Here is a 21,161-nt window from a genome sequence, read left to right as displayed (position 1 = left end):
AGTAAAGAAGGTCAGTCAGTCCGCAGTGTCCCCAAGTGTACTCAAAAAAACCAACAAGCGCTACAAAGAAACTGGCTCATATGCAGACCGCCCCAGAAAAGTAAGAGCAAGAGTCACTTCTGCTGCAAAAGATATGTTCATTCATTAAAACTTTGGAATGTGCTTAACAGCAGTATGCAGGCATATTTATTACTTTAACTGCATATGCTGCAAAGGCTCCTACAATGTTGTAGTACTCTGACTTTATTTCACATTGATCTTGTATTGTCTTGCAGACACTGATGGACGCATTGTATAATTGGAAACCCCTGAAAGCACACAGTCTGTGGCACGTATAAGTGATTTGTTGCATTTGAATTTTATGCTATTTCATTGCCAGATAAAGTGTACTTGCATATTTCCACTGTAGGATGAAGATGAAGAGACCACTTCTGTTGTGACAGAATTGGACAGTGCTTCTAGATCCAGGTCTGATACATACCATATACAGTAACACGTGACCCCTTTTAACCCCCTACAGAACATTCCTGTGGATTTCCATGCAGATGAGGGTCCATCTATCTCATCACTATATCTGAGCAGTGTAATAATCAGTTTGCAGTTATATTTGCATCGCATAATATTTAATATATACAATTTTATAACATAAAAACTATCCCTTTTTAATGACTTCCTAGTTGCCAGCAAAGGAGCTGTATAAGGTCCATCTTCAACAACAAATCAAAAAGGTGGACCTTATACAGCTCAAAATAGAGGAAAAGAGACTGGCTATTAAAAAGGTTACACTTGAAATTGAAATACTGGAGCATCGCCTTAAGGTTAGGACTTTATCTCAACATTAATGTTACAATTTGAAGTGTGGTTGTGTGAAGCAATGTAAATAATGGACATGAAGAAATGACAGTGTGTAATTGCAGGAACCTTTTTAGTAAAAGTGATTCGGACAAATCATGTGTCTTAAGAATTGAAAAAAAAATTGAAATTAAAAGTAAGTCTTCCATCTCTGTGGTCTACTTGGTTCACTACTGGATCCTCTTGGTCATCTTCAGCAGGACAAGAAGAGTGGCTTTCTCCTCTTCGTGGCAATGTTGTGAAGGACAACAAAAGCCACTATGTCAAATGCCCTCTCTGGCCACATAGACACTGAAACCTCCCCTTCAGGATGCTTATGGTCATCTACAACTTGTCCACCTGTCCACACCCGTGTTCTGCTGTAGGCCTGGTTGAACCGTGTCTTTGGTCCAGGCTCAGGTTCAGGGTAGGGTGTCCTCAAATAGGGTAGACATTGGCGCCCTCTGTCCTCCAGCAAGTAGCCATTGTAGTGTCCTGTATTGATTGAAATGTGTAAAACAATACAGTAAAAACAGTAAGAACTTGTGTAAATTACAACATACCCTGTTGAAACATGTGACATAGTGATGACTCCCTGAAGATTCTGGAATCGTGCACTGACCCTAGTCATTTGGCTTCAACATTAGTGATGAGATGGGTTGCATCACACCTAGTTAGTGGAAACAGTTTAATGGTTTTTAAAACCGAAATATTCTAGACAGGAAATAATAGTTACCTGCACACTGATACTATGAAACGACTTCCTATTAACATAGTCTCCCTCATTGACTTAAGGAAAGTAATACGGAAAGTGTGTGTGTGTGTGTGTGTGTGTGTGTACATATTAAAATATAACAAATATATGTCATAGATTATCATAGAAAAGACAAACCTGCCACTCTGGGGAATTCTTCTTTGATGTCACACAGAGGGTACAACTGTACAAAACCGTTTCTGTGCCAGACATATGGTAAGGGATCTACACAATCTTGCTTTTCCCATAGGCTCTGCATCGCCCAAATTATAGAAAAAAAAAATAAAGAGAATGCTTTCTGTGGTAAGCGCAGGCCAGCGATTAGAGTTTGAAATGAAAGGTTTTAAAAGGTTTGTTAAATACATTAATGATTCTTTAGAAAAGCAATAACACTCCTTAAAATAATCTTAAGGATATGAAAAAAGATCAATATGTGGCCTTATGACCCTTTCACGGTGGAAAAAAAACATGATAAGCTGCATCTCCTCGTCCACACCATCAAACAGGCAAGACTCTACTGGTCCTGCTCCAACTTCACCTAACTGGGTGAATCTGGACATTTCCATTGTATCTGTACAAACCAAAGGTACAGTAGCACGATAAAAGAAAAAGTCGCGTGACTGTCCACTGTCTCCTGCTGTACTAATGAGACCGTGGGCAAAATAGTCAACACGCTATACAAACATTAATGTACTCTAATTCTGAAAAAATGGATAGTGTAATCAGACCTTTAATATGATAAAGTTCTAAAATTCCATAATGTAAAGTTTCAGCCCAAGTCCAGTTTGAATGATGGACAGAAACCAGACAGACATAGGTTAGGTTAATTCTGGGGTTTAGTCCCATTTAATGTGATTGTCTTTCTGATTAATAATTTTATTTGATGATCGCTAACTGGATCCACAGTTAATTATTAACTTCAGTTGTTCCTGTTACATCCTGGCAGTTGTTTGATCGGCTGAGTATAAGAGGTTTACTGTGGACAAAAAATTATTTGTTAACAATATAAATCAAACATTTTACTGTCACATTTCATAGTCATGGCCAAGCAGTCAAACTACTGCATTCTAACTGGTCAAAGCAGTGCTGGCAGGGATCAGTCCAGGTTCTGTCTCTGGAGGCGGTCCAGGATGATCTGGTTGATTTTGCATCAGTCTCTGGATGCGGTCCAAGATGATCTGGTTAGAACTGCAGCAGTCTTCGGGTCTGTAAGGGGCCCTAATTGTCAGGACCCCCGCCACCCTTAGCTCGGCCCCCTCTGCTACCACAGGGATCTGGTTCTTCTCCAGCCAGTTCTGAATGCTACGTTTTTTTCTTCTCAGCTCCTCAGGGTCCAATCTGCAGTTTTTAGAAGGCTTGAAAAGAGTGCATAGGTAGGCTGCACTCTCCTTATCAGCCTTCTGCAAAATTTGGACCTCTTCAACAGCATGGCCCAACACCACCTGCACTAAAGAACCCCCATTTTGCCTGAAGTCCACCAGAACCAGACTGCACAGAGGATAGGAAAATAAAATCTAGTATATCGTTTACAATTAGTACGCAGGAAGTAAAACATGCATGACGAAACGATTTTAAAAAATAAAATTACCAATATTCCATATAAAAACTCCAGCTCTTAATCTCCTATCTAGGTTTTGTGCACCTCAACTGTGATTTACCTGGCGGACACAGGGTCCACGGTGAACAGCCAGCCGCGGAGCTCCTCACCGTTTCCCGCCTTCACCTTTACTTGTTTGTTGACGTAATGGACCCACTCCAACGGACCTAACAGAGACCAACCGCACTGCATCACGGTCGTCAAGTGTCCCAGGCACAGGTAGCAAATCAACACAATAACAAATAACGTGTGCCCAAAACAAACAGAACGAACGCAGCAATCCGAGAACTGCGCAAGCTTCCAAACCTTCCGGTGGAAACGTAAATCGTTTGAAATGGTTCCGCCTCCACTTTACTCTCTCTCTCTCTCTCTCTCTCTCTCTCTCTCTCTCTCTATCTATCTATCTATCTATCTATTATAATATTAATTAATAATTAATTAATATAAAAAATATATATATATATATATACTGGAGAAGGCTTGGACCCTCAAGCTCATATATATATATATATATATATATATATATATATATATATATATATATATATATATATATATATATATATATATACAGAAAACATTTTTAAAGAACAAACCTTCATACAGTCATCAGCATGATTGGTTATTTATCCGTGATATCTTTTTTGATATCTTTTTGCAAACTCAATTCAATTCAATTTAATTTTTAATTCAATTTTATTAATATAGCACCAAATCACAACAAAGTTATCTCAAGGCACTTTAACTACTAAACCCAACAAATCCCACATACAGCAAGCATTTAATTTGACAGCAACAGTGGAGAGGAAAAACTCCCTCTCTAACGAGGAAGAAACCTCCAGCAGAACCAGACTGGATGTGGGTGGCCTTCTGCCTCGACCGGTTGGGGTGAGGGGAGAGAGAGAGAGAAAAGCACAGCAACAACAACTAGCAACAACAAGCAACAACAGAGCACAGGCAGGACGGTTTGATCCACAGCTGCCCATCTTGGGCTTGGTTGGCTGACTGACGGTAAGCGTATCGCGTCACTTCCGGTTACTAAGGTTTGCTGCCGCTGTGTGTGTACAGCGTTACTCTCCGCTCTTTTCTAAATATTATCGTTTTATATCTCATAGCGACTGCTAAAAGTTGCAAAACAAGCTTGTAACACTCAAGCATCTTTTCCTTTCATTAAACGTCCTGCTAATTTACACGTCCATCCCACGTTGAACGGAGCCTCTCTGCTCTCTAGTAACATGGCCATGTTGCTTAGCCTCCCCACTCCGTGACAACTCAGAGTGGAGCCCAGGACGCAGAGTCGCAGTCTTATACGCCTCTCTGCATGTTCTCTACAGCTGCCACCCACTCCTAGTATTAGTTATCGCATAGAGACTGTGTCTGCTTCTCGACCACCTAAACTATACAAGTCACAAACAAATCAAAGAGGAGTGACTTACCAGAATTTAATAAACATCAAAACAGTTCCTCTTACGGAACAAAGTTACAGTAAGCTAATAAAGTGTGGTTTATTAAATATCAGATCTCTCTCATCTAAATCCTTTTTAATAAATGACTTGATAAGTGACCATCACATAGATCTGTTCTGTCTCACTGAAACCTGGCTGTAGCAGGATGAATATGTTACTTTAAATGAGTCGACTCCAATGAGTCACATCAACTATCATTTTCCAAGAAGTACAGGTAGAGGTGGAGGAGTAGCAGCAATTTATAAATCAGATTTATTAATTACTCCTAAACCTAAACATAGTTATAACTCTATAACTATAACTGAGAGCCTCACTCTGAGCCTTTCTCACCCAGACTCTAAAACTCAGAAGCCAGTTGTGTTTTGTATTGTTTACCGTCCTCCTGCTCCATATTCGGAGTTCTTAACTGAATTCTCTGAATTCTTATCTGACTTAGTTCTTAGCACAGATAAAGTCATTGTAGTGGGAGACTTTAACATTCATGTAGATGTTGACAGCAACTGTCTCAGCACTGCTTTTAACTCCATAATAGACACTATTGGTTTTACACAGCAGGTAAATGAACCCACTCATCGTTTTAACCACACCCTAGATCTTGTCCTGACATATGGGGTTGAAATTGATAATTTAATAGTTCTTCCCCAAAACCCTCTGTTATCTGACCATTTCTTTGACTCTGACCAAACTTTTGAATTTAGCACAACTGACCCTATAACTGCTGGAAAGAAATGTTACTATAGCAGATGTTTTTCTGACAACGGTGTTTCCAGATTCAAGCAGATGATTCCATCATCTTTTGCCTCAATGTCTTGTAGATACACAGAGAACAGTCACCTTCTAATCCTTATGAACAGGTTGACTGTCTTGTAGATGATGCTGCAGCTTCTCTACATACAATGTTAGACACAGTGGCTCCTCTGAAGAAGAAGACAGTGAATCAGAGGAGGTTAGCTCCGTGGTATAACTCAGAGATCCGCAGCCTAAAGCAAAGGACTAGACAACTAGAAAGACAGTGGTGTTCCTACAAAATAAATGTAAACTGCATTGCATGGAAGGACAGTCTAATGAAATATAAAAAAGCACTTTGTGCTGCTAGAAAAACACATTATTCCTCCCTAATTGAGGAAAACAAAAACAACCCCAGGTTTCTTTTCAGCACTGTAGCCAGGCTGACAAAGAGTCATAGCTGTATTGAGTCTACTATCCCCTTAAATCTCAGCAGCAATGACTTTATGAACTACTTTACTAATAAAATTATCATCATTAGAAAAAACATTCAGCAGCGACTTCTTCCAAATGACAGAAAGAACTGTCTAGATCCATCAACTTTAAATTTATTAAATCCTCTGTCTTACCTAGACAGCTTCTCCCCCATAACTCATATGGAGTTAACCTCAATAATTAACTCTTCCAAGTCGTCCACTAGTCTTTTAGATCCAATCCCAACCAGATTACTCAAAGAAGTTCTACCTTTAATCAGCTCATCCATATTTAATCAAATCAACCAATCTTTACAACTAGGCTATGTTCCACAGGCTTTTAAGGTGGCTGTGGTCAAACCTCTATTGAAAAAAACAACCCTTGACCCTGGACAACTAGCCAACTATAGGCCCATTTCAAATTTACCCTTTATTTCCAAGATTCTGGAAAAAATCGTGGCTAAAAAATTATCTGACCACCTGAGTGGGATTAACCTGTACGAAGATTTTCAGTCAGGATTTAGAAAACATCATAGCACAGAAACAGCTCTGGTTAGAGTCACTAATGATCTTCTATTACTGTAGCTTCGGACAATGGTCTAGTTTCTGTCCTTGTCCTGTTAGATCTTAGTGCTGCATTTGATACAATTGATCATAACATTCTATTACAGACACTAGAACATAGAATCGGGATTAATGGAACAACATTGGGATGGTTTAAATCCTATTTGTTGAACAGATTCCAGTTTGTTCATGTTAATGATGAATTCTCCACACGCACAAGGATTAGCTATGGAGTTCCACAGGGTTCTGTGCTGGGTCCAATTCTGTTTAGCCTATACATGTCTCCTCTAGGTGAGATTATTAGAAAGCATTCTATTAATTTTCATTTTTACGCATATAATACTCAGCTATATATGTCCTTGGAACCAAATGAAACAGATCAACTAGTCAAAATTCAGGGTTGTTTAAAAGACATCAAATCTTGGATGTCCCAAAACTTCCTTCAACTAAACTCAGATAAAACCGAGATTCTTATTGTTGGGCCTAAAAATCTGAGAGAGACACTATTGAGTCAGACAGCCACCCTGGATGGCATAACATTAGCTTCAGATTCTACTGTGAGGAACCTTGGTGTCATGTTTCACCAGGATCTCTCTTTTACATCATACATTAAACAAATCTCCAGAACCGCCTACTACCACCTTAAAAATATAGTTAAAATCAGAAGCATCCTCTCTCAGAGCGATGCAGAGAAACTGATCCATGCATTTGTTACCTCTAGGCTGGACTACTGTAACTCCTTACTCATAGGATGTCCTAACAGCTCCTTAAAAAGCCTACAGCTTATTCAAAATGCTGCAGCCAGAGTTCTGACAGGACAGGACAGGAAAGAGAGATCACATTTCTCCTACATTAGCTTCTCTGCACTGGCTGCCTGTAAAATGTAGGATAGAATTTAAAATTCTCCTACTCACCTACAAAGTACTCAATGATAAAGCTCCTTCTTATATTAAAGACCTCATAGTTCCTTATGTTCCCAGCAGAACAGCCCAGCGCTCTGAGAACGAAGCGTTCTGCTGGGAGGATGAGGTCTTTAGGATAAGAAGGAGCTTTATCATTGAGTACTTTGTTGGTGAGTAGGAGAATTTTAAATTCTATCTTACATTTTACAGGCAGCCAGTGCAGAAAAGCTAATGTGGGGGAAATGTGATCACGTCCTGTCAGAACTCTGGCTGCAGCATTTTGAATAAGCTGTAGGCTTTTTAAGGAGCTGTTAGGACATCCTATGAGTAAGCAGTTACAGTAGTCCAGCCTAGAGGTAACAAATGCATGGATCCTTATTAGATTATATTATCAGCTCTTTCTTTTGTTTCTGCAATCAAAGCAGGTGAAGCAATTTCCCTCTGGGAAATTTGTTTTTGAATCTCGAATAGAAGAAGGCTCGTTTCCATCTTGGTGAAGAACAGGGAGGTCTGAGGATCACAAATAACAAGACAAAAATCAGTAATTATATGCACTTATGTTTGTGTTTCGTCTAATTGGGCTAATGTAGCAAGATGTTTTTTAACGCACAATGATGCATACATTTTGTTTGCTAATCTACAGCATTACAACATGATGGATGGTGACACTTTAATTGATTACAGATAAATACGTCTAGTCTGCCCACTGTATGGTGTAAGTGTCACATGTCTGAGCAGTCAGTATTTTTGTGTAAACAAAAATATTATTCACGTTCCTGTGTGTCGATGACAAAACACCTGTTTGTTGGATGGTCAGGAAAGACATGCTCATGATTCTGGACTACAAACGTAACACTCAGTTAGCAACTGTATTATTAATCCACTTTTAATGACTTAATTAACATGTTAACAGTGCTTAACTTCTGTGAAGCAGACGCCTTACTAGTTCTCTCCATGTTTTACTTTTATCAACAGCTTGGCACCAGTGCAGAAATCAACCACAAAGCCAGTTGAGAAACAGTTATGCTTAAGTTAGCTAACGTTCCACGGGTACAAAGAAGTAACCTTCACCCATAACGTTAGCTGTGTGTGCGTCTAAACATGAGTATGCAGACACATGTTGTAGCTCCCTCCAAGTTATTCACAGATACAAGGTGTCTCCAGGCAACAATTGCACCACTATGCATAAACATTAACCCATATATTACTTGGTGTGTCAGTAAGTCTGCTTCATCTAAATCAAAATATTTAGCCTGGTAAAAGCATTCATTTTCAAAAAACAAATTAAAATAATCAACCTACAGACATACAAAAGTAACACCCAAACATTTTATAACAGATATTAACATAGTAGGAGCCACAAATTGGAAGAAGAGGTCTAAACAAGTGCCAAAACACTAACTTAGCTCTCTTATACGGCCACCTCACAGTCAAGACAGTGAAACAACCGGGGGAATATACTTTGATAGCAACCAAAAATTATTTCAGATGTACATCTATGCTTTCCGTATTTTTACAGACCTGTAAATGAAAACAAAAACATGAGATGGCGACAGCAGATCGCTCTCTTCCTCCGCTCAAGGCAGATTGAGGTCGAAGATGAGCGGCAGGCCGCTGCGCCCATCACACTCAGGGGTCGACGCCCCCTTGTGGCGAAAACGTGTAACCTCGCCATGCCCAAATATTCAATTCAGTGATACCACCGGTGTTCTCTTATATATACACACATGTACATACACTATTGCCACACGACACAGTGCATCTGACTAACATGTAATCAGCATAAATTCAGGTTGAAGGATATGCCTGCTAATCTGGATTAGTAGGCAAGATCCAAAAACTTCCCAGAGGGAAATTGCTTCACCTGCTTTGATTGTAGAAACAAAAGAAAGAGCTCATAATATAATCTAATAAAGAAACCTGGTTATAATTGCTAGTTTTACAACTGATTATAGTGAGTGTGTGTGATCTACAGGTAGGTGCTTATTGTACAGTCTAATTGCAGCAAAGAGCTTCTCTTCTCCTTCCCACAGCAAGGGTGGATCAGTCTGTCAAGCTTCTCCCTAGATCAGACGGTGTGTCCTGCAGTGGGTGAAAGTCAAGGTCCAGGATAGATGTCGGCTTTGCCAGGACCCTTCTGTCACCCACCTCCTGTACTGCATCCAGAGCACAGCCCAGGCCAGAGCTGACTTCTGAACTACTATATTCCTATTTTGTCAGTCTATTGTTGGGGATATGTGAATTATAATAATTGGATTTATAGCTCCTGATTGGAGATACCAATTATGTTTATAATTTAGATTCACAAATCTTGGTTATTAGCTTAAATATATATAACTATATGATGAATGTCTATAGTTTGGTTAGTGAAGCACTTACCATTATTGATTTAATAATTATTAATTGAATTAATAATTACTTAGTTTACGGGGCACCACCCTGTTTCCAGGGACCAATAACCAATTTGGAATAGCCAATACAGTCTCATTTGTATTTAAGTTAGTTGAATGGTGAACTCCGTACCATAGCCGACTCAATCCACTAGTGCTGCAAAGCCATATACAAATAATCACAGACAACGACCAATTAAATTATGAACGCTTTATTAAACAGTTAATATTAACTCTAGTGTCAACACTATCTTGAATAACTCAGCAAATCACAACTTAATCTTATGGTGTGTTCGTCTGGCGTTCTGTATGTGTATGCGCGTTACCTGAGATAAGAGGGGTGTGTGTGTGTGTGTGAGAGAGAGAGAGAAAGAGAGAAGAGGAGGAGGAGGAGGAGAGCGCCCCCCTTTAGGGGCGTGGTGAGATGGCACAGCTACGCGCGTGTGCCGGTGAGCCCTTTGAATGGAACGCGCGTGTCTGGCGCTCACAGGGAAAGAAGCGTATAAAGGAGTGTGAAGTGGGACTAGCGTGGATAAGGCTTGTGGTCACACAAACACGTGGGGCTATATTCTGCGATATAGTCACGTGATCGCGGAAGCGTGCGGTGGTTGAAACGTGCGCTTGGCGTGGTCGTAGCCGAAACAGAGCACCGCAACAGTAACACACTAAAGCGCTTAAGATAGTAAAATAACAGATTACAACACTTCAATGTGCACCTCTTAGATTCACGTAGATCTGTAACAGCGTTACAGTCACGTGATCGCGGAAATACACAGCGGTCAGATCGTGTGTGCAGGAAAAGAAACAACACAACAAAAACAATTACTGATACCCTAAGAGTTCTACTCTGCTCAGACTGCCTCTGCCTTACTGCTCAATCCTGGTGAGAAGATCCGGCGTTGCGTGCGTGCGTGCTTGCGCTGTTGCGGTCCGGTCCGGTCCAGGTGTGCGTCGCGGTGATCGCGTCGCGATCAGCTGATTCGGCGGCGAGTGAGGCGGTTAAGCTGGCGGTTTCCTGCCGTGTGGCTGGAAGTAGATGGGTGATCAGGCCCGTTCTCTGTGACGACGTCTCCGTTGGTTCAGCTGTTGGCTGCGGTGGAGGCTCCAGGCGGACGGAGAGAAGAAAGGTCTGCAGTGGTCTCGTGTGCGAGGACAGAAGGGTCCGGGACGACGTCGGAGAGAAGAAGGGAAGGAGAGATCGAAGAGAAGAAGGGAAGGAGAGATCGAAGAGAAGAAGGGGAAACGGGACAGGGTCGGAAAGAACAAGGGACGAGTCTTCGGTCACGGCGACTTTTATAACCGTGTTTTTGGTCACGCCCGTCCTATTGTTTGATCCAAGTTCTTCCGGCTGACGTCCAAGTTCTTCCGGCTGACGTCCAAGTTTCTCCGCCGTTTGTCGCTTGTGTCAGCGGGAGTTGGATGTCAGCGGGGGAGCCAGGTATGGGTCTCCAGCCTGGCGCCTGGTTTTGGCGCTGAGATTTGAAATCTCTTTGTTCTCACTCACTACTATCAGGATGAGGACTTTACATGCAGGCCGCAATATTTCCTTTGTCTGAGCATGTGGGACCTTAATAATAATTCTGTTAATAACAGATTATACAGATGAGGTCCCCCAACACTATATACCTGTTTCTAGTAAAATTGACTTAGTGTACCTAAACATCTGTTTGGCTACCGAACAAGGTACAGTAGTCGGCACTTAGAAAAGTTTCAGCTCAGTATATAAGCTGCGCCATACAGTAAAGTACTTAGTTTGGCCTCATTAAATAGTATGTCTGTCTACCAAACAATCCGTGAGTTAGAGATCCTTGCAGATTCAATTCACCAAGCATTTTAACTCAGTTTTGTTTCAAGTTCCTATCCTAGCACCAACCATGTTATTCGGTCTCCAAGCAGCTGTAAATGGCAAAGACGTTTCTATAAGACCCGTCTCTGATAAAACCCTTTATTAAATAGCCCTTAAAATTTTAATTAGCGCAGCATAGCCCCTATTTTAGCTAGCAGGTAAAAACAGGAAGTGAGGGTTAGACTGACTTAGCTTGTGACCAATCAGAAACAAGACCTGGTCCCTACCCTTTCCGTAATGTTGAAATGTTGGTGTGTTTTTTGTTAATATTGTCGTGTTTTCTGTTAATGTTGTCATGTTTTTTGTTAACGTCGTTGTGTTTTCTGTTAATGTCATCATGTTTTTTGTTAATGTTGTCGTGTTTTCTGTTAATGTCATCATGTTTTTTGTTAATGTCGCTGTGTTGCCTGTTAATGTCGTGTTTTCTGTTAATGTCGTCGAGTTTTGTCTTTTTGTTTGTTTGTGACTTGCACTCCAGGGCCACTGTAGTTTTCAACTTGTAAGTCGCACCTAAACTGTCGTACCTGAAACTCACCCTAGTGTAGAAGAGTCTCTCCCACATTCACTAGAATAATGTACACCAAAAAACACGGAGAGAACCCACGCAAACACAGGGAGAACATGCAAACTCCACACAGAAAAAACCCTTCTCAAGAAAAGCCCTTTTCGCTGTGAGGTAACAGTGCTACCCACTGCCACCCAGGCTCAGTTTACTCCACCACTTTTGTCAGTGTGTCTCACTACAGCACCTCCCTCTATTCATACGTTTTTTTTTTGTTTTCACCCGTTAGTAGCTTTACTTTTGTAAAAATAAAAATTTGTAATGTTCCTTGTGTTTCTTTGTCCTACAGTACTTATTTGTATTTCTCATACTAGTATTTTATCTTGGTTCATGCTATTCAATGATTGTGACTAATTGCAGTTTGTAATGTTTTGCTGCTAGGAGCAAGGAATGGGGTCGGGTTTGTTTTCATCCAACTGTCGTTGCTCCTGCCATGTGCAGAAAGCTTGTGTTCCACGTGTCTCTTGGTTAGTAAGATACAGTATTGTGGTGAATGATTAAATGTAAATGTCTCTGTTTTTACTTCCTGGGTAAGAGCCTTTGGGTTGTAAGTTGGTCCCTGTCAGGCAGCTGTGTACAAGAACAGTGAATGTGGTTAGCACAAAATTTTCAAAAATACAATACAATTACAAAATCGAAATTAAGTTTGTAAAATCTAAATCTATGACTAAAATCTGACTAAAATGTCCTAGTCCAATTTGTTCACTTAAAAACTGACACGAGTCTTAGATAGATTTTAGGCCCTTGTGTTTGTGTTTGTTCTGTGCTCTTACTTTTCAAAGCCACTTACTTTTTTTCTATTTTCTTGTTCCTGGACTGAATTAGTTATTTAATTTTGCAGAATAGAAGGACTTTGTTGGTTGTTCAAATTGTTACTTGTTTATTTGCTTTCTTGATCTTGGTTGAGGATTTTTTTTAGATTATAGCTAATTCATTCCAATGTCTGCAGGACTTTTCAGAGCTGTATTCTTGTTTCTGGGGTTTGCAAATTGCAGTGTAGCTGTTTTCTATTTGTGCAGGCTCTACGTCCAGTGACCCAATGCCTGAGGAAAGTGATGTCTTTTACAGTTGTTTATAGATTTTTTTATTTTCCTTTTAAATATTTTAAACATTCTTTCTTCCCAACATTTTGGTACTATGAAAACAATGAAGGGAAACCTGATTGTTTAATTTTTCTGTGAAGACACACTGATGAATGAGGGTGTGTTCAATCAATGACTTACCCTGAACGTTTCCAAAAATCTCAAAATCCACTGATGTCAGTCTTTCCACCATGACAATGGTAAAGAGACAAAAAAAAACTTAGACAGAATCATGTCTACCTCCCTTAACTCCACCGAGTTTATTTTTGTCACTGATATTTGTGATGTATCATATGGCAGCAGCTTCCTGTGATGTCTTTCGAAATAAAAGTGGATCAGACCAATTAAACCATAAGAAATAAGAAAAAAAATATTTTCATTTTATTTGAAATTAAAATTTAGGGTAAAACGTGTTAGGTAAGATACAATTATATCGGTATAATATAAACCAAAGGATTAACATAGTCACTAAAACTAATTCATTCTTTAAAGTGGGTTCATAATCCCTGTGTTTCCCCTGAGACAAAACATTCAAATATTTGGCTCACTCATGGCTCAAAACTGCTCCAGGTGAACAGATCTTGCCTCACACTGGTTCACACACCAATGTTGACACTTTGTTTAAATTTATTTATTATTCATCACCATTTAACTAAGCACTAATGTTGCTATTAGTTAAAACTTAACGTTTTGCATTTTGTAAAGACTTAATAATTAAATATAGTTTTAGTGGCTCAAGAGTCTTCTACTGAAGCTTGGTCAGGATGTCTGTGTCTGTGCTCTGTCCTCCTCCTCTGTTTATTCAGCTGTGTTAGTAGGATTTGTAATACAAGCTCCAACATTTTAAATTTTATTTAGTATAACCATAACAAATATTTCTATAATATTAAGAAATAATTAAGACTGATGATCAACCTAATCATAACCACATACATTTACATTTACATGGATTGTTTGCAGATGTTTGAGACCATACAACATTTAAATTAGGAATTAAGATTGTTTTTGCTGCAGCACCATCATCTGGAAATCAGACTTCAGCTTTACATTGGAAGAAGTCAGTTGGTTCTGAGGCTCTGACCATCAGCTAAACATTTTTTTCTCACAGTCAAACCAGTAACAAGCAGCTTTTGGTGGTATTGATGTATGGTCCCATCTAGACCAGAGCTCTGAAGGGGAAAGACAGAGCTGCTCCTGAACCCAGACCCAAACACAGGAAGAAAGACATGATTGTTCCTGCAGTTTCTGCTTCATGAGGAAGAACGTTTCTGTGGAACATAATTTGTACGGTTATTTAAGGTTTTCAAGCATTTTAATATGTAAAATACATTTTTATAAAACCTGCACGTTAGTAATTCTTACTTCGGGCCATAGCACATGCATAAACTAGCCAGGTACCCATTAGTGAATGCAAAGCATAGCATGAAGGCGATGAAGAAACCGTCATGGTGGAAAAAGACGGGTAGTTGGACGCGAGGCTGCACATTACACAGCATGAAGAGAGGGATGAAGACCAGACGACTCACTATGGATATGGGAAGCAGCACACTGTCCTTCTGGGGCTGCAGAAACATCAGTTTACATGTATATAGAACACCCTCATCACTGCTGAGCCTGTGCTTTGTTGAATGAAATAAACACACTCACCCACATACAGATGGCTGTTAAGCTGCGCCCAGTCCAGTCACAGAGGTTAAAGAGTAGGAAACAGCTGACAGGGATGAAGTAGAAGTCTGTGAAGCAAATGCACAGGCATAATTGGACCTCCACCTATCTCTAACCCTCACAGTTGCTCAAACAACCTGGTCACAATCTGTTTTCTTTATAATGGCAAATACTTTGTTGTCTTGTAAATGGAAAACCTTTGTTTAGGAATGGATGGAATGGAAAGAACCATTTCCCTGGTAGATTTCTCATGAAACATAAACATGTGTTCAAAAAGTGTTTCACAAAACCAAGCTCAGGGCTTAAGCTGGGATAAAACCCAAGTTAGTTCTAGTAACTTCTTATAAGTTAGTTCTAGTAAAGTCTTTATTGGTCATTATCACATACAATGTAACATCAATACCACATACAATGTAAGAAAAAAATTGTTACATCCCTGGGGGAGCAGTGAGCTGACATGCAAGGTGCCCGGGGAGCAAGTGCAAAGTGTCTTACTTAAGGACAAACTTGGAGCTCTGGTGGGGGTTTGAACCTGGGACCTTCTGCTCCCCAGGCCAATTCTCTACCACTCATATGATAATCACATTTACCGCCAGGTTTAGTTTTATAGGCTTAGTTTAATGCAGATTTCTAATCTAGAATGCCAGTAATACTTCCTTAGTCAAGGCCCGGGTTAACATGACCGCCACCGGAGCTGTTAACCTATAGGGTGCCAGTAAAAATTGGACTAATTGGTCAAAGAAGGAGAGGAGGCAGAAGGATTTGTGGACAGAGAGAGAGAGAAGAGGAAATACAGGAGCGTAGATCTAAAAATATCGACTATTAACATTGGCACAATGACAAGGAAAGGCAGAGATGGCAGACATGATGACCAAAAGTAAGGTAGATGCAATGTTTGTGCAGAAGATGAGGTGGAAGGGCAGCAAAGCATGTAGTACTGGAGAAGGATACAAACTTTTCTACCATGGTGTGGACATGCTGTAAAATGTGGTAATTTAAGAGTGATACTGAAGAGGGAGTTTGTGAGCAATGTTTTAGATGTGAAAAGAGTCTCAGAACGGGTGATGAGCCTAAAGCTAGAATTCTAGTCAGTCCAGTGGGTAGGCTCCACAAGTTGTGTTTGACTTAGAAGAGGAGAGATTCTGGAGTGAGTTTGATGAGGTCACAGAGTATCCCCAGAGGAGAGAGACTAGTTTTTACAGCAGACTTAAAAGGGCATGTTGGTGATGAGGAGGTAATGGGCAGCTTTGACGTACAGAAAAGGACAGATGGTGGTGGACTTTGTTGACTACAGCCATTTCCACCCTCTTAGCACTTACTTCCAGAAGAAAGAGGAACACAGATTGGAGTACACAGGTGAAATAAATCCTTTGTAAATGAAGTCAAGGTAGACAAGGTTTGAGAAAGGTTAGTGACTGCAAAGTGGTGGTAAGAGAGAGTGTAGCCAGACGGCACTGGATGGTGGTGTGAAATTTGACTTGGTGGTCAGGAAGAAGAGAGGGAAGATAGAAAAGACCAGGTGGTAGAAGTGTTACAACCCGCAATACCGAATGGCATATTGAAAGCTTGAGGATGTGTTTGGACCGAGTCAGAACCAGGGGAAGAAAAAAAAGTCATTTTAATTGGTATTCTAGGCAACACAAAACACTCCTTCCAAAATAAACAAAAATACACCGGTAAGAAGAAAACACTCAAATGAACAGAATAATGAACAAACAAAACTAGGTTAACTACTAAAGCAAAACATAAGCTAATGAAGAGAAGGATCAAAACGACTAGACAAAGTTAAACAAAATATAAAATAGTCTCATTAACTACTCATAATCCATCCATCCATTTTCATCCGCTTATCCGGGGCCGGGTCGCGGGGGCAGCAGTCTAAGCAGAGAGTTCCAGACTTCCCTCTCCCCGGACACTTCCTCCAGCTCTTCCGGTGGGACCCCAAGACGTTCCCAGGCCAGCCGAGAAACGTAGTCTCTCCAGCGAGTCCTAGGTCTTCCTCGGGGCCTCCTACCGGTGGGACATGCCCGGAACACCTCCCCAGGGAGGCGTCCAGGAGGCATCCGAACTAGATGCCCGAGCCACCTCAGCTGGCTCCTCTTGATGTGGAGGAGCAGCGACTCTACTCCGAGCTCCTCCCGGGTGACAGAGCTCCTCACCTTATCTCTAAGGGAGCGCCCAGCCACCCTGCGGAGGAAGCTCATTTCAGCCGCTTGTATCCGTGACCTTGCCCTTTCGGTCATGACCCAAAGCTCATGACCATAGGTGAGGGTAGGAACGTAGATTGACCGGTAAATTGAGAGCTTTGCCTTTCGGCTCAGCTCCCTCTTCACCACGACGGACCGATACACCGACCGCATTACTGCAGCCGCCGCACCGATCCGTCTGTCACGCTCCTTCCTTCCCTCACTCATGAACAAGACCCCAAGATACTTAAACTCCTCCACTTGGGGCAGGAACTCTTCTCCAACCTGGAGAGAGCAAACCACCTTTTTCCGGGCGAGAACCATGGCCTCAGATTTGGAGGAACTGATTCTCATCCCAGCCGCTTCACACTCAGCTGCAAACCGCACCAGCGCACGCTGGAGGTCCTGGCCTGATGAAGCCAACAGGACAACATCATCTGCAAAAAGCAGAGATGCTATCCTGTGGTCCCCAAACCAGACCCCCTCCGGCCCCTGGCTGCGCCTAGAAATTCTGTCCATAAAAATAATGAACAGAACCGGTGACAAAGGGCAGCCCTGCCGAAGTCCGACATGCACCGGGAACAGGTCTGACTTATTGCTGGCAATGCGAACCAAGCTCCTGCTCCGGTTGTACAGAGACCGAACAGCCCTTAGCAAGGAGCCCTGGACTCCATACTCCCGGAGCACCCCCCACAGGATGTCACGAGGGACGCGGTCGAATGCCTTCTCCAGATCCACAAAGCACATGTAGACTGGTTGGGCAAACTCCCACAAACCCTCAAGCACCCTGCTGAGGGTATAAAGCTGGTCCAGCGTTCCACGACCAGGCCGAAAACCACATTGTTCCTCCTGTGTCCGAGGTTCGACTATCGGCCGAATTCTCCTCTCCAGTACCCTGGCATAGACTTTCCAAGGGAGGCTGAGAAGTGTGATCCCCCTATAGTTGGAACACACTCTCCTGTCCCCCTTTTTGTAAAGAGGGACAACCACCCCGGTTGTCCAGTCCAGAGGAACTGTCCCCCTCCTCCACGCGATGTTGCAGAGGCGTGTCACCCAAGACAGCCCCACAACATCCAGAGACTTGAGGTACTCAGGACGGATCTCATCCACCCCCGCTGCTCTGCCACCGAGGAGCTTACTAACTACCTCGGTGACCTCAGCCTGGGTGATGGGCGAGTCCGCCTCTGAGTCCCCTGCCTCTGCTTCCTCAGCAGAAGGCATGTCGGAGGGGTTGAGGAGATCCTCAAAGTACTCCTTCCACCGTCCGATAACATCCCCAGTTGAGGTCAACAGCTCCCCACCTCCACTGAAAACAGAGTTGGTAAAGAACTGCTTCCCCCTCCTGAGGCGCCGGACGGTTTGCCAGAATCTCTTTGAGGCCGAGCGATAGTCCCAAGCCCGAGTTTTTGCCTCCGCAACGGCACGGGCTGCAGCACGCTTGGCCTGCCGGTACCCATCAGCTGCCTCAGGAGTCCTACAGGTCAACCATACCCGGTAGAACTCCTTCTTCAGCTTGATGGCGTCCCTTACCTCCGGCGTCCACCACCGGGTTCGGGGATTACCACCACGACAGGCACCGGAGACCCTGCGTCCACAGCTCCGAGCGGCCGCGTTGACAATGGAGACGGAGAACATGGTCCACTCGGACTCTATGTCTCCCACCTCCCTCGGAATCTGGTCGAAGCTCTCCCGGAGGTGTGAGTTAAAGGTCCGTCTGACAGAGGGTTCAGCCAGGTGTTCCCAACAGACCCTCACAATACGTTTGGGCCTGCCAAGTCGTTCCAGCCTCCTTCTCTGCCAGCGGATCCTACTCACCACCAGGTGGTGATCAGTTGACAGCTCAGCCCCTCTCTTCATCCGAGTGTCCAAAACATACAATACAAAACTACTCATAATAAACCAGTTTAAAGCAGAAGTATTGTATGTTTAGTAAAAGATCTGGACTAAACATTCAAACAGTGTAACTAATCAGTAATATGCATAGAGCTGCTACACTGAGCATCGGGAGTTTGACCTGTCGGCCAAAGCTGCAGCTGTGCCGTTGTCATGGAGACGAAAGGCAGGAAAATCAGCTCCATTGTGCACTGTGAAAGCAGAGTTGCACCCTTGCTAAACAGGGTTGTTACAGCAAAATCAATGCAAAGGCTTTAACGAGCAATTGGTGTGAGATTTATGTTTGAAGACTAAACATTGTTGCCACAGTCACAATTTCAAAATCTTGTACTTCTGTGTTTCTCTGAAAAGTCTCACAGACAATTGCATTAGAGTCTATGGTAGATTTTCTGGAACTCTCTGCGCTTTGAGGCAGCTATAGACTAAAGTATAGGTCTGAGGGCATGACTAGACACACTATTAGAAAGAAGATAAGTTATGACTACGAAAGAGTGAAATATTTTGTTCATAGCGTGAAAACTTTGGTTGTAGTGACGAGTTAAATACAGAACTTCTGGCTTAAAAAAATGTGTTGCCGCACTCTAGCTGTGACATTACGCACTCTACTGTAGCTCGCGCAATACACACTAATGGAAAAGCTCATAATTCCTCAAAAAACACCTGATATATAAACTGCTATAGATCAGAATGTATTAAAGGTCCAAAAATTCACTTTTTGGACATTCTCGTACATTTATATGACTCTCTGGTTCATGTTAAGACACTCTTAATGTGTTAGAAGTACACTTCCTACTTATTTCACATTTTGCGAGTTTATCCAATCAGGTTCAAGAACCATTGGTTTCAAATTTGCAAAACATCTGCATTCTATTAACCACTTACAGAACCAGCTTCAGCCCCGCCCAGTCAAACCTGGGAACGGAAATTTACCTGCAGCATTGCGTTTCAGTCACTCACTCTGCACTCTAGCATAGTAGGTGGCAACGCTGCCTAAATGCTTCTTTGTGTGTGGACACCATTTCACCTCCGTCTGCTTTGTAAACGAGACTATATTTATTACTGGGCTTGAGGTTAAGGAAGGGCTCTGTTCCCACAAGACGTTATCCACTTGCTCCTTTTTCAAACGTAAGTATATGCTTGATACTTATTTGATATATGTATTCCAGAAGATTCTTTGGTTATAATCTAGCTTCCCTCCTGTGTAAGGAATGCTAATAGCTAGAGCTAACAGCTCTAGCTATTGATGCTAACAGAGACAGAGAGAGACAGTGTTGTAAGGTGCTGCAACGCAATTTAAATGAGTCCAAGCCTCTCCAGCATTTGTCCGGTTTGAATTGTGTGATATATGGTACTGAGGTTATTCACTCAGCTCACATTTTAGCTGCTAGCTCCATGTTAGCCGCTAGCACAACGGTAGCGCCGCGTTCGCGACTAGCGTTAGCGGCTAGCGCTAGCCTCCACATGACGTTCAGTACAACTTGGGTTTGGCTGCGATAGTAAGTTGTGAGAGTCAGCTGTGTTTCTAGTTACTACTGAGCCTGTCGTGTATGTCGTAGCCCAAGTAGACCTGTGATTTTGGGCTATGGCAATTTCTATCAAAGTCTAACATGTATGTTGTTGCTGTCTTCTTGTAAGTGTTGCTTATCTAGTTAGACGTGGGTTTTTTTTATACAGGCTGATGCATCCTAGCTACCGAAAGGAAAGGAGGTTGCTTCTCAAATTGACATGACACTGCAGGCTGTGGACACACAGCTACCTTAGAGTTGTGTAAAAGAGTTGTGTCTTAGCTCAGGAGCAAAGGTATGTACATTTAACCGCAGTATGATCATTTGTTGGCCAATAGGCAGTTTTATTTGACAGAGATTTTGGATTTCACATTTGAGTAGTTGTAGTTGAAGTATTCATAATCTGATCTATATTATTGTCTATATATTTACTCTGTATGCAGTTGGTCCATTTATTTTGATATTTAATTTGTTGATGGGTAATTTGTAATTCTTGTGTTATGGTGCAGATTATGTGGAAAAGCTGATGGAGACCATCTTCAATAAAGTCCTGCTGGACCCAGGTTGTTATATGGAGGACCTTATTAACATCCCTGTCCCACCAGACCCCTGAGCAGAATTTGAGCAACCTGACAGAAAGGAGGTCATGCCGTGCCATGACATGCCAAGATTTAACAAACCAGCACTGTAAAAGCTAAGATGAACACGTGTTTGCTCCA

General features: G+C 42.0%; 2 protein-coding genes across 6 annotated transcripts in view; both read right to left on the bottom strand.

Annotated features, from left to right (window-relative positions):
- Positions 1 to 906: 906 nt before the first annotated feature.
- On the bottom strand, positions 907 to 3,510 carry gemin6 (gem (nuclear organelle) associated protein 6). Its single transcript, XM_055514624.1, has 4 exons — positions 3,244 to 3,510; positions 1,724 to 3,073; positions 1,395 to 1,501; positions 907 to 1,326 (listed from the first exon to the last, which is right to left on the bottom strand). The coding sequence occupies exons 1-2, from the start codon at positions 3,372 to 3,374 to the stop codon at positions 2,653 to 2,655; spliced, it is 552 nt and encodes a 183-aa protein (XP_055370599.1). The 5' UTR covers positions 3,375 to 3,510; the 3' UTR covers positions 907 to 1,326; positions 1,395 to 1,501; positions 1,724 to 2,652.
- A 6,389-nt stretch (positions 3,511 to 9,899) lies between these two features.
- The window catches only part of LOC114857671 (equilibrative nucleoside transporter 1-like), a 32,840-nt gene continuing 21,578 nt past the window's right edge, over positions 9,900 to 21,161 (bottom strand). For 3 of the 5 annotated variants that reach the window (XM_029154398.3, XM_055509949.1, XM_029154389.3), the window contains 3 exons: positions 14,841 to 14,926; positions 14,556 to 14,755; positions 9,900 to 14,461 (listed from right to left, as the gene is read on the bottom strand). In XM_029154398.3, coding sequence (XP_029010231.1) covers positions 14,350 to 14,461; positions 14,556 to 14,755; positions 14,841 to 14,926 — 398 coding nt within the window. In that variant the 3' untranslated portion in view covers positions 9,900 to 14,349. Of the gene's footprint in view, positions 14,462 to 14,555; positions 14,756 to 14,840; positions 14,927 to 21,161 lie in introns of those variants that run through there. The other 2 variants (XM_029154408.3, XR_008695041.1) reach the window with 2 other exon arrangements.

This window comes from Betta splendens, chromosome 1 (assembly GCF_900634795.4).
Source record: "Betta splendens chromosome 1, fBetSpl5.4, whole genome shotgun sequence".
Taxonomy (NCBI): domain Eukaryota; kingdom Metazoa; phylum Chordata; class Actinopteri; order Anabantiformes; family Osphronemidae; genus Betta; species Betta splendens.
This window is presented reverse-complemented; position numbering and strand designations above follow the sequence as displayed.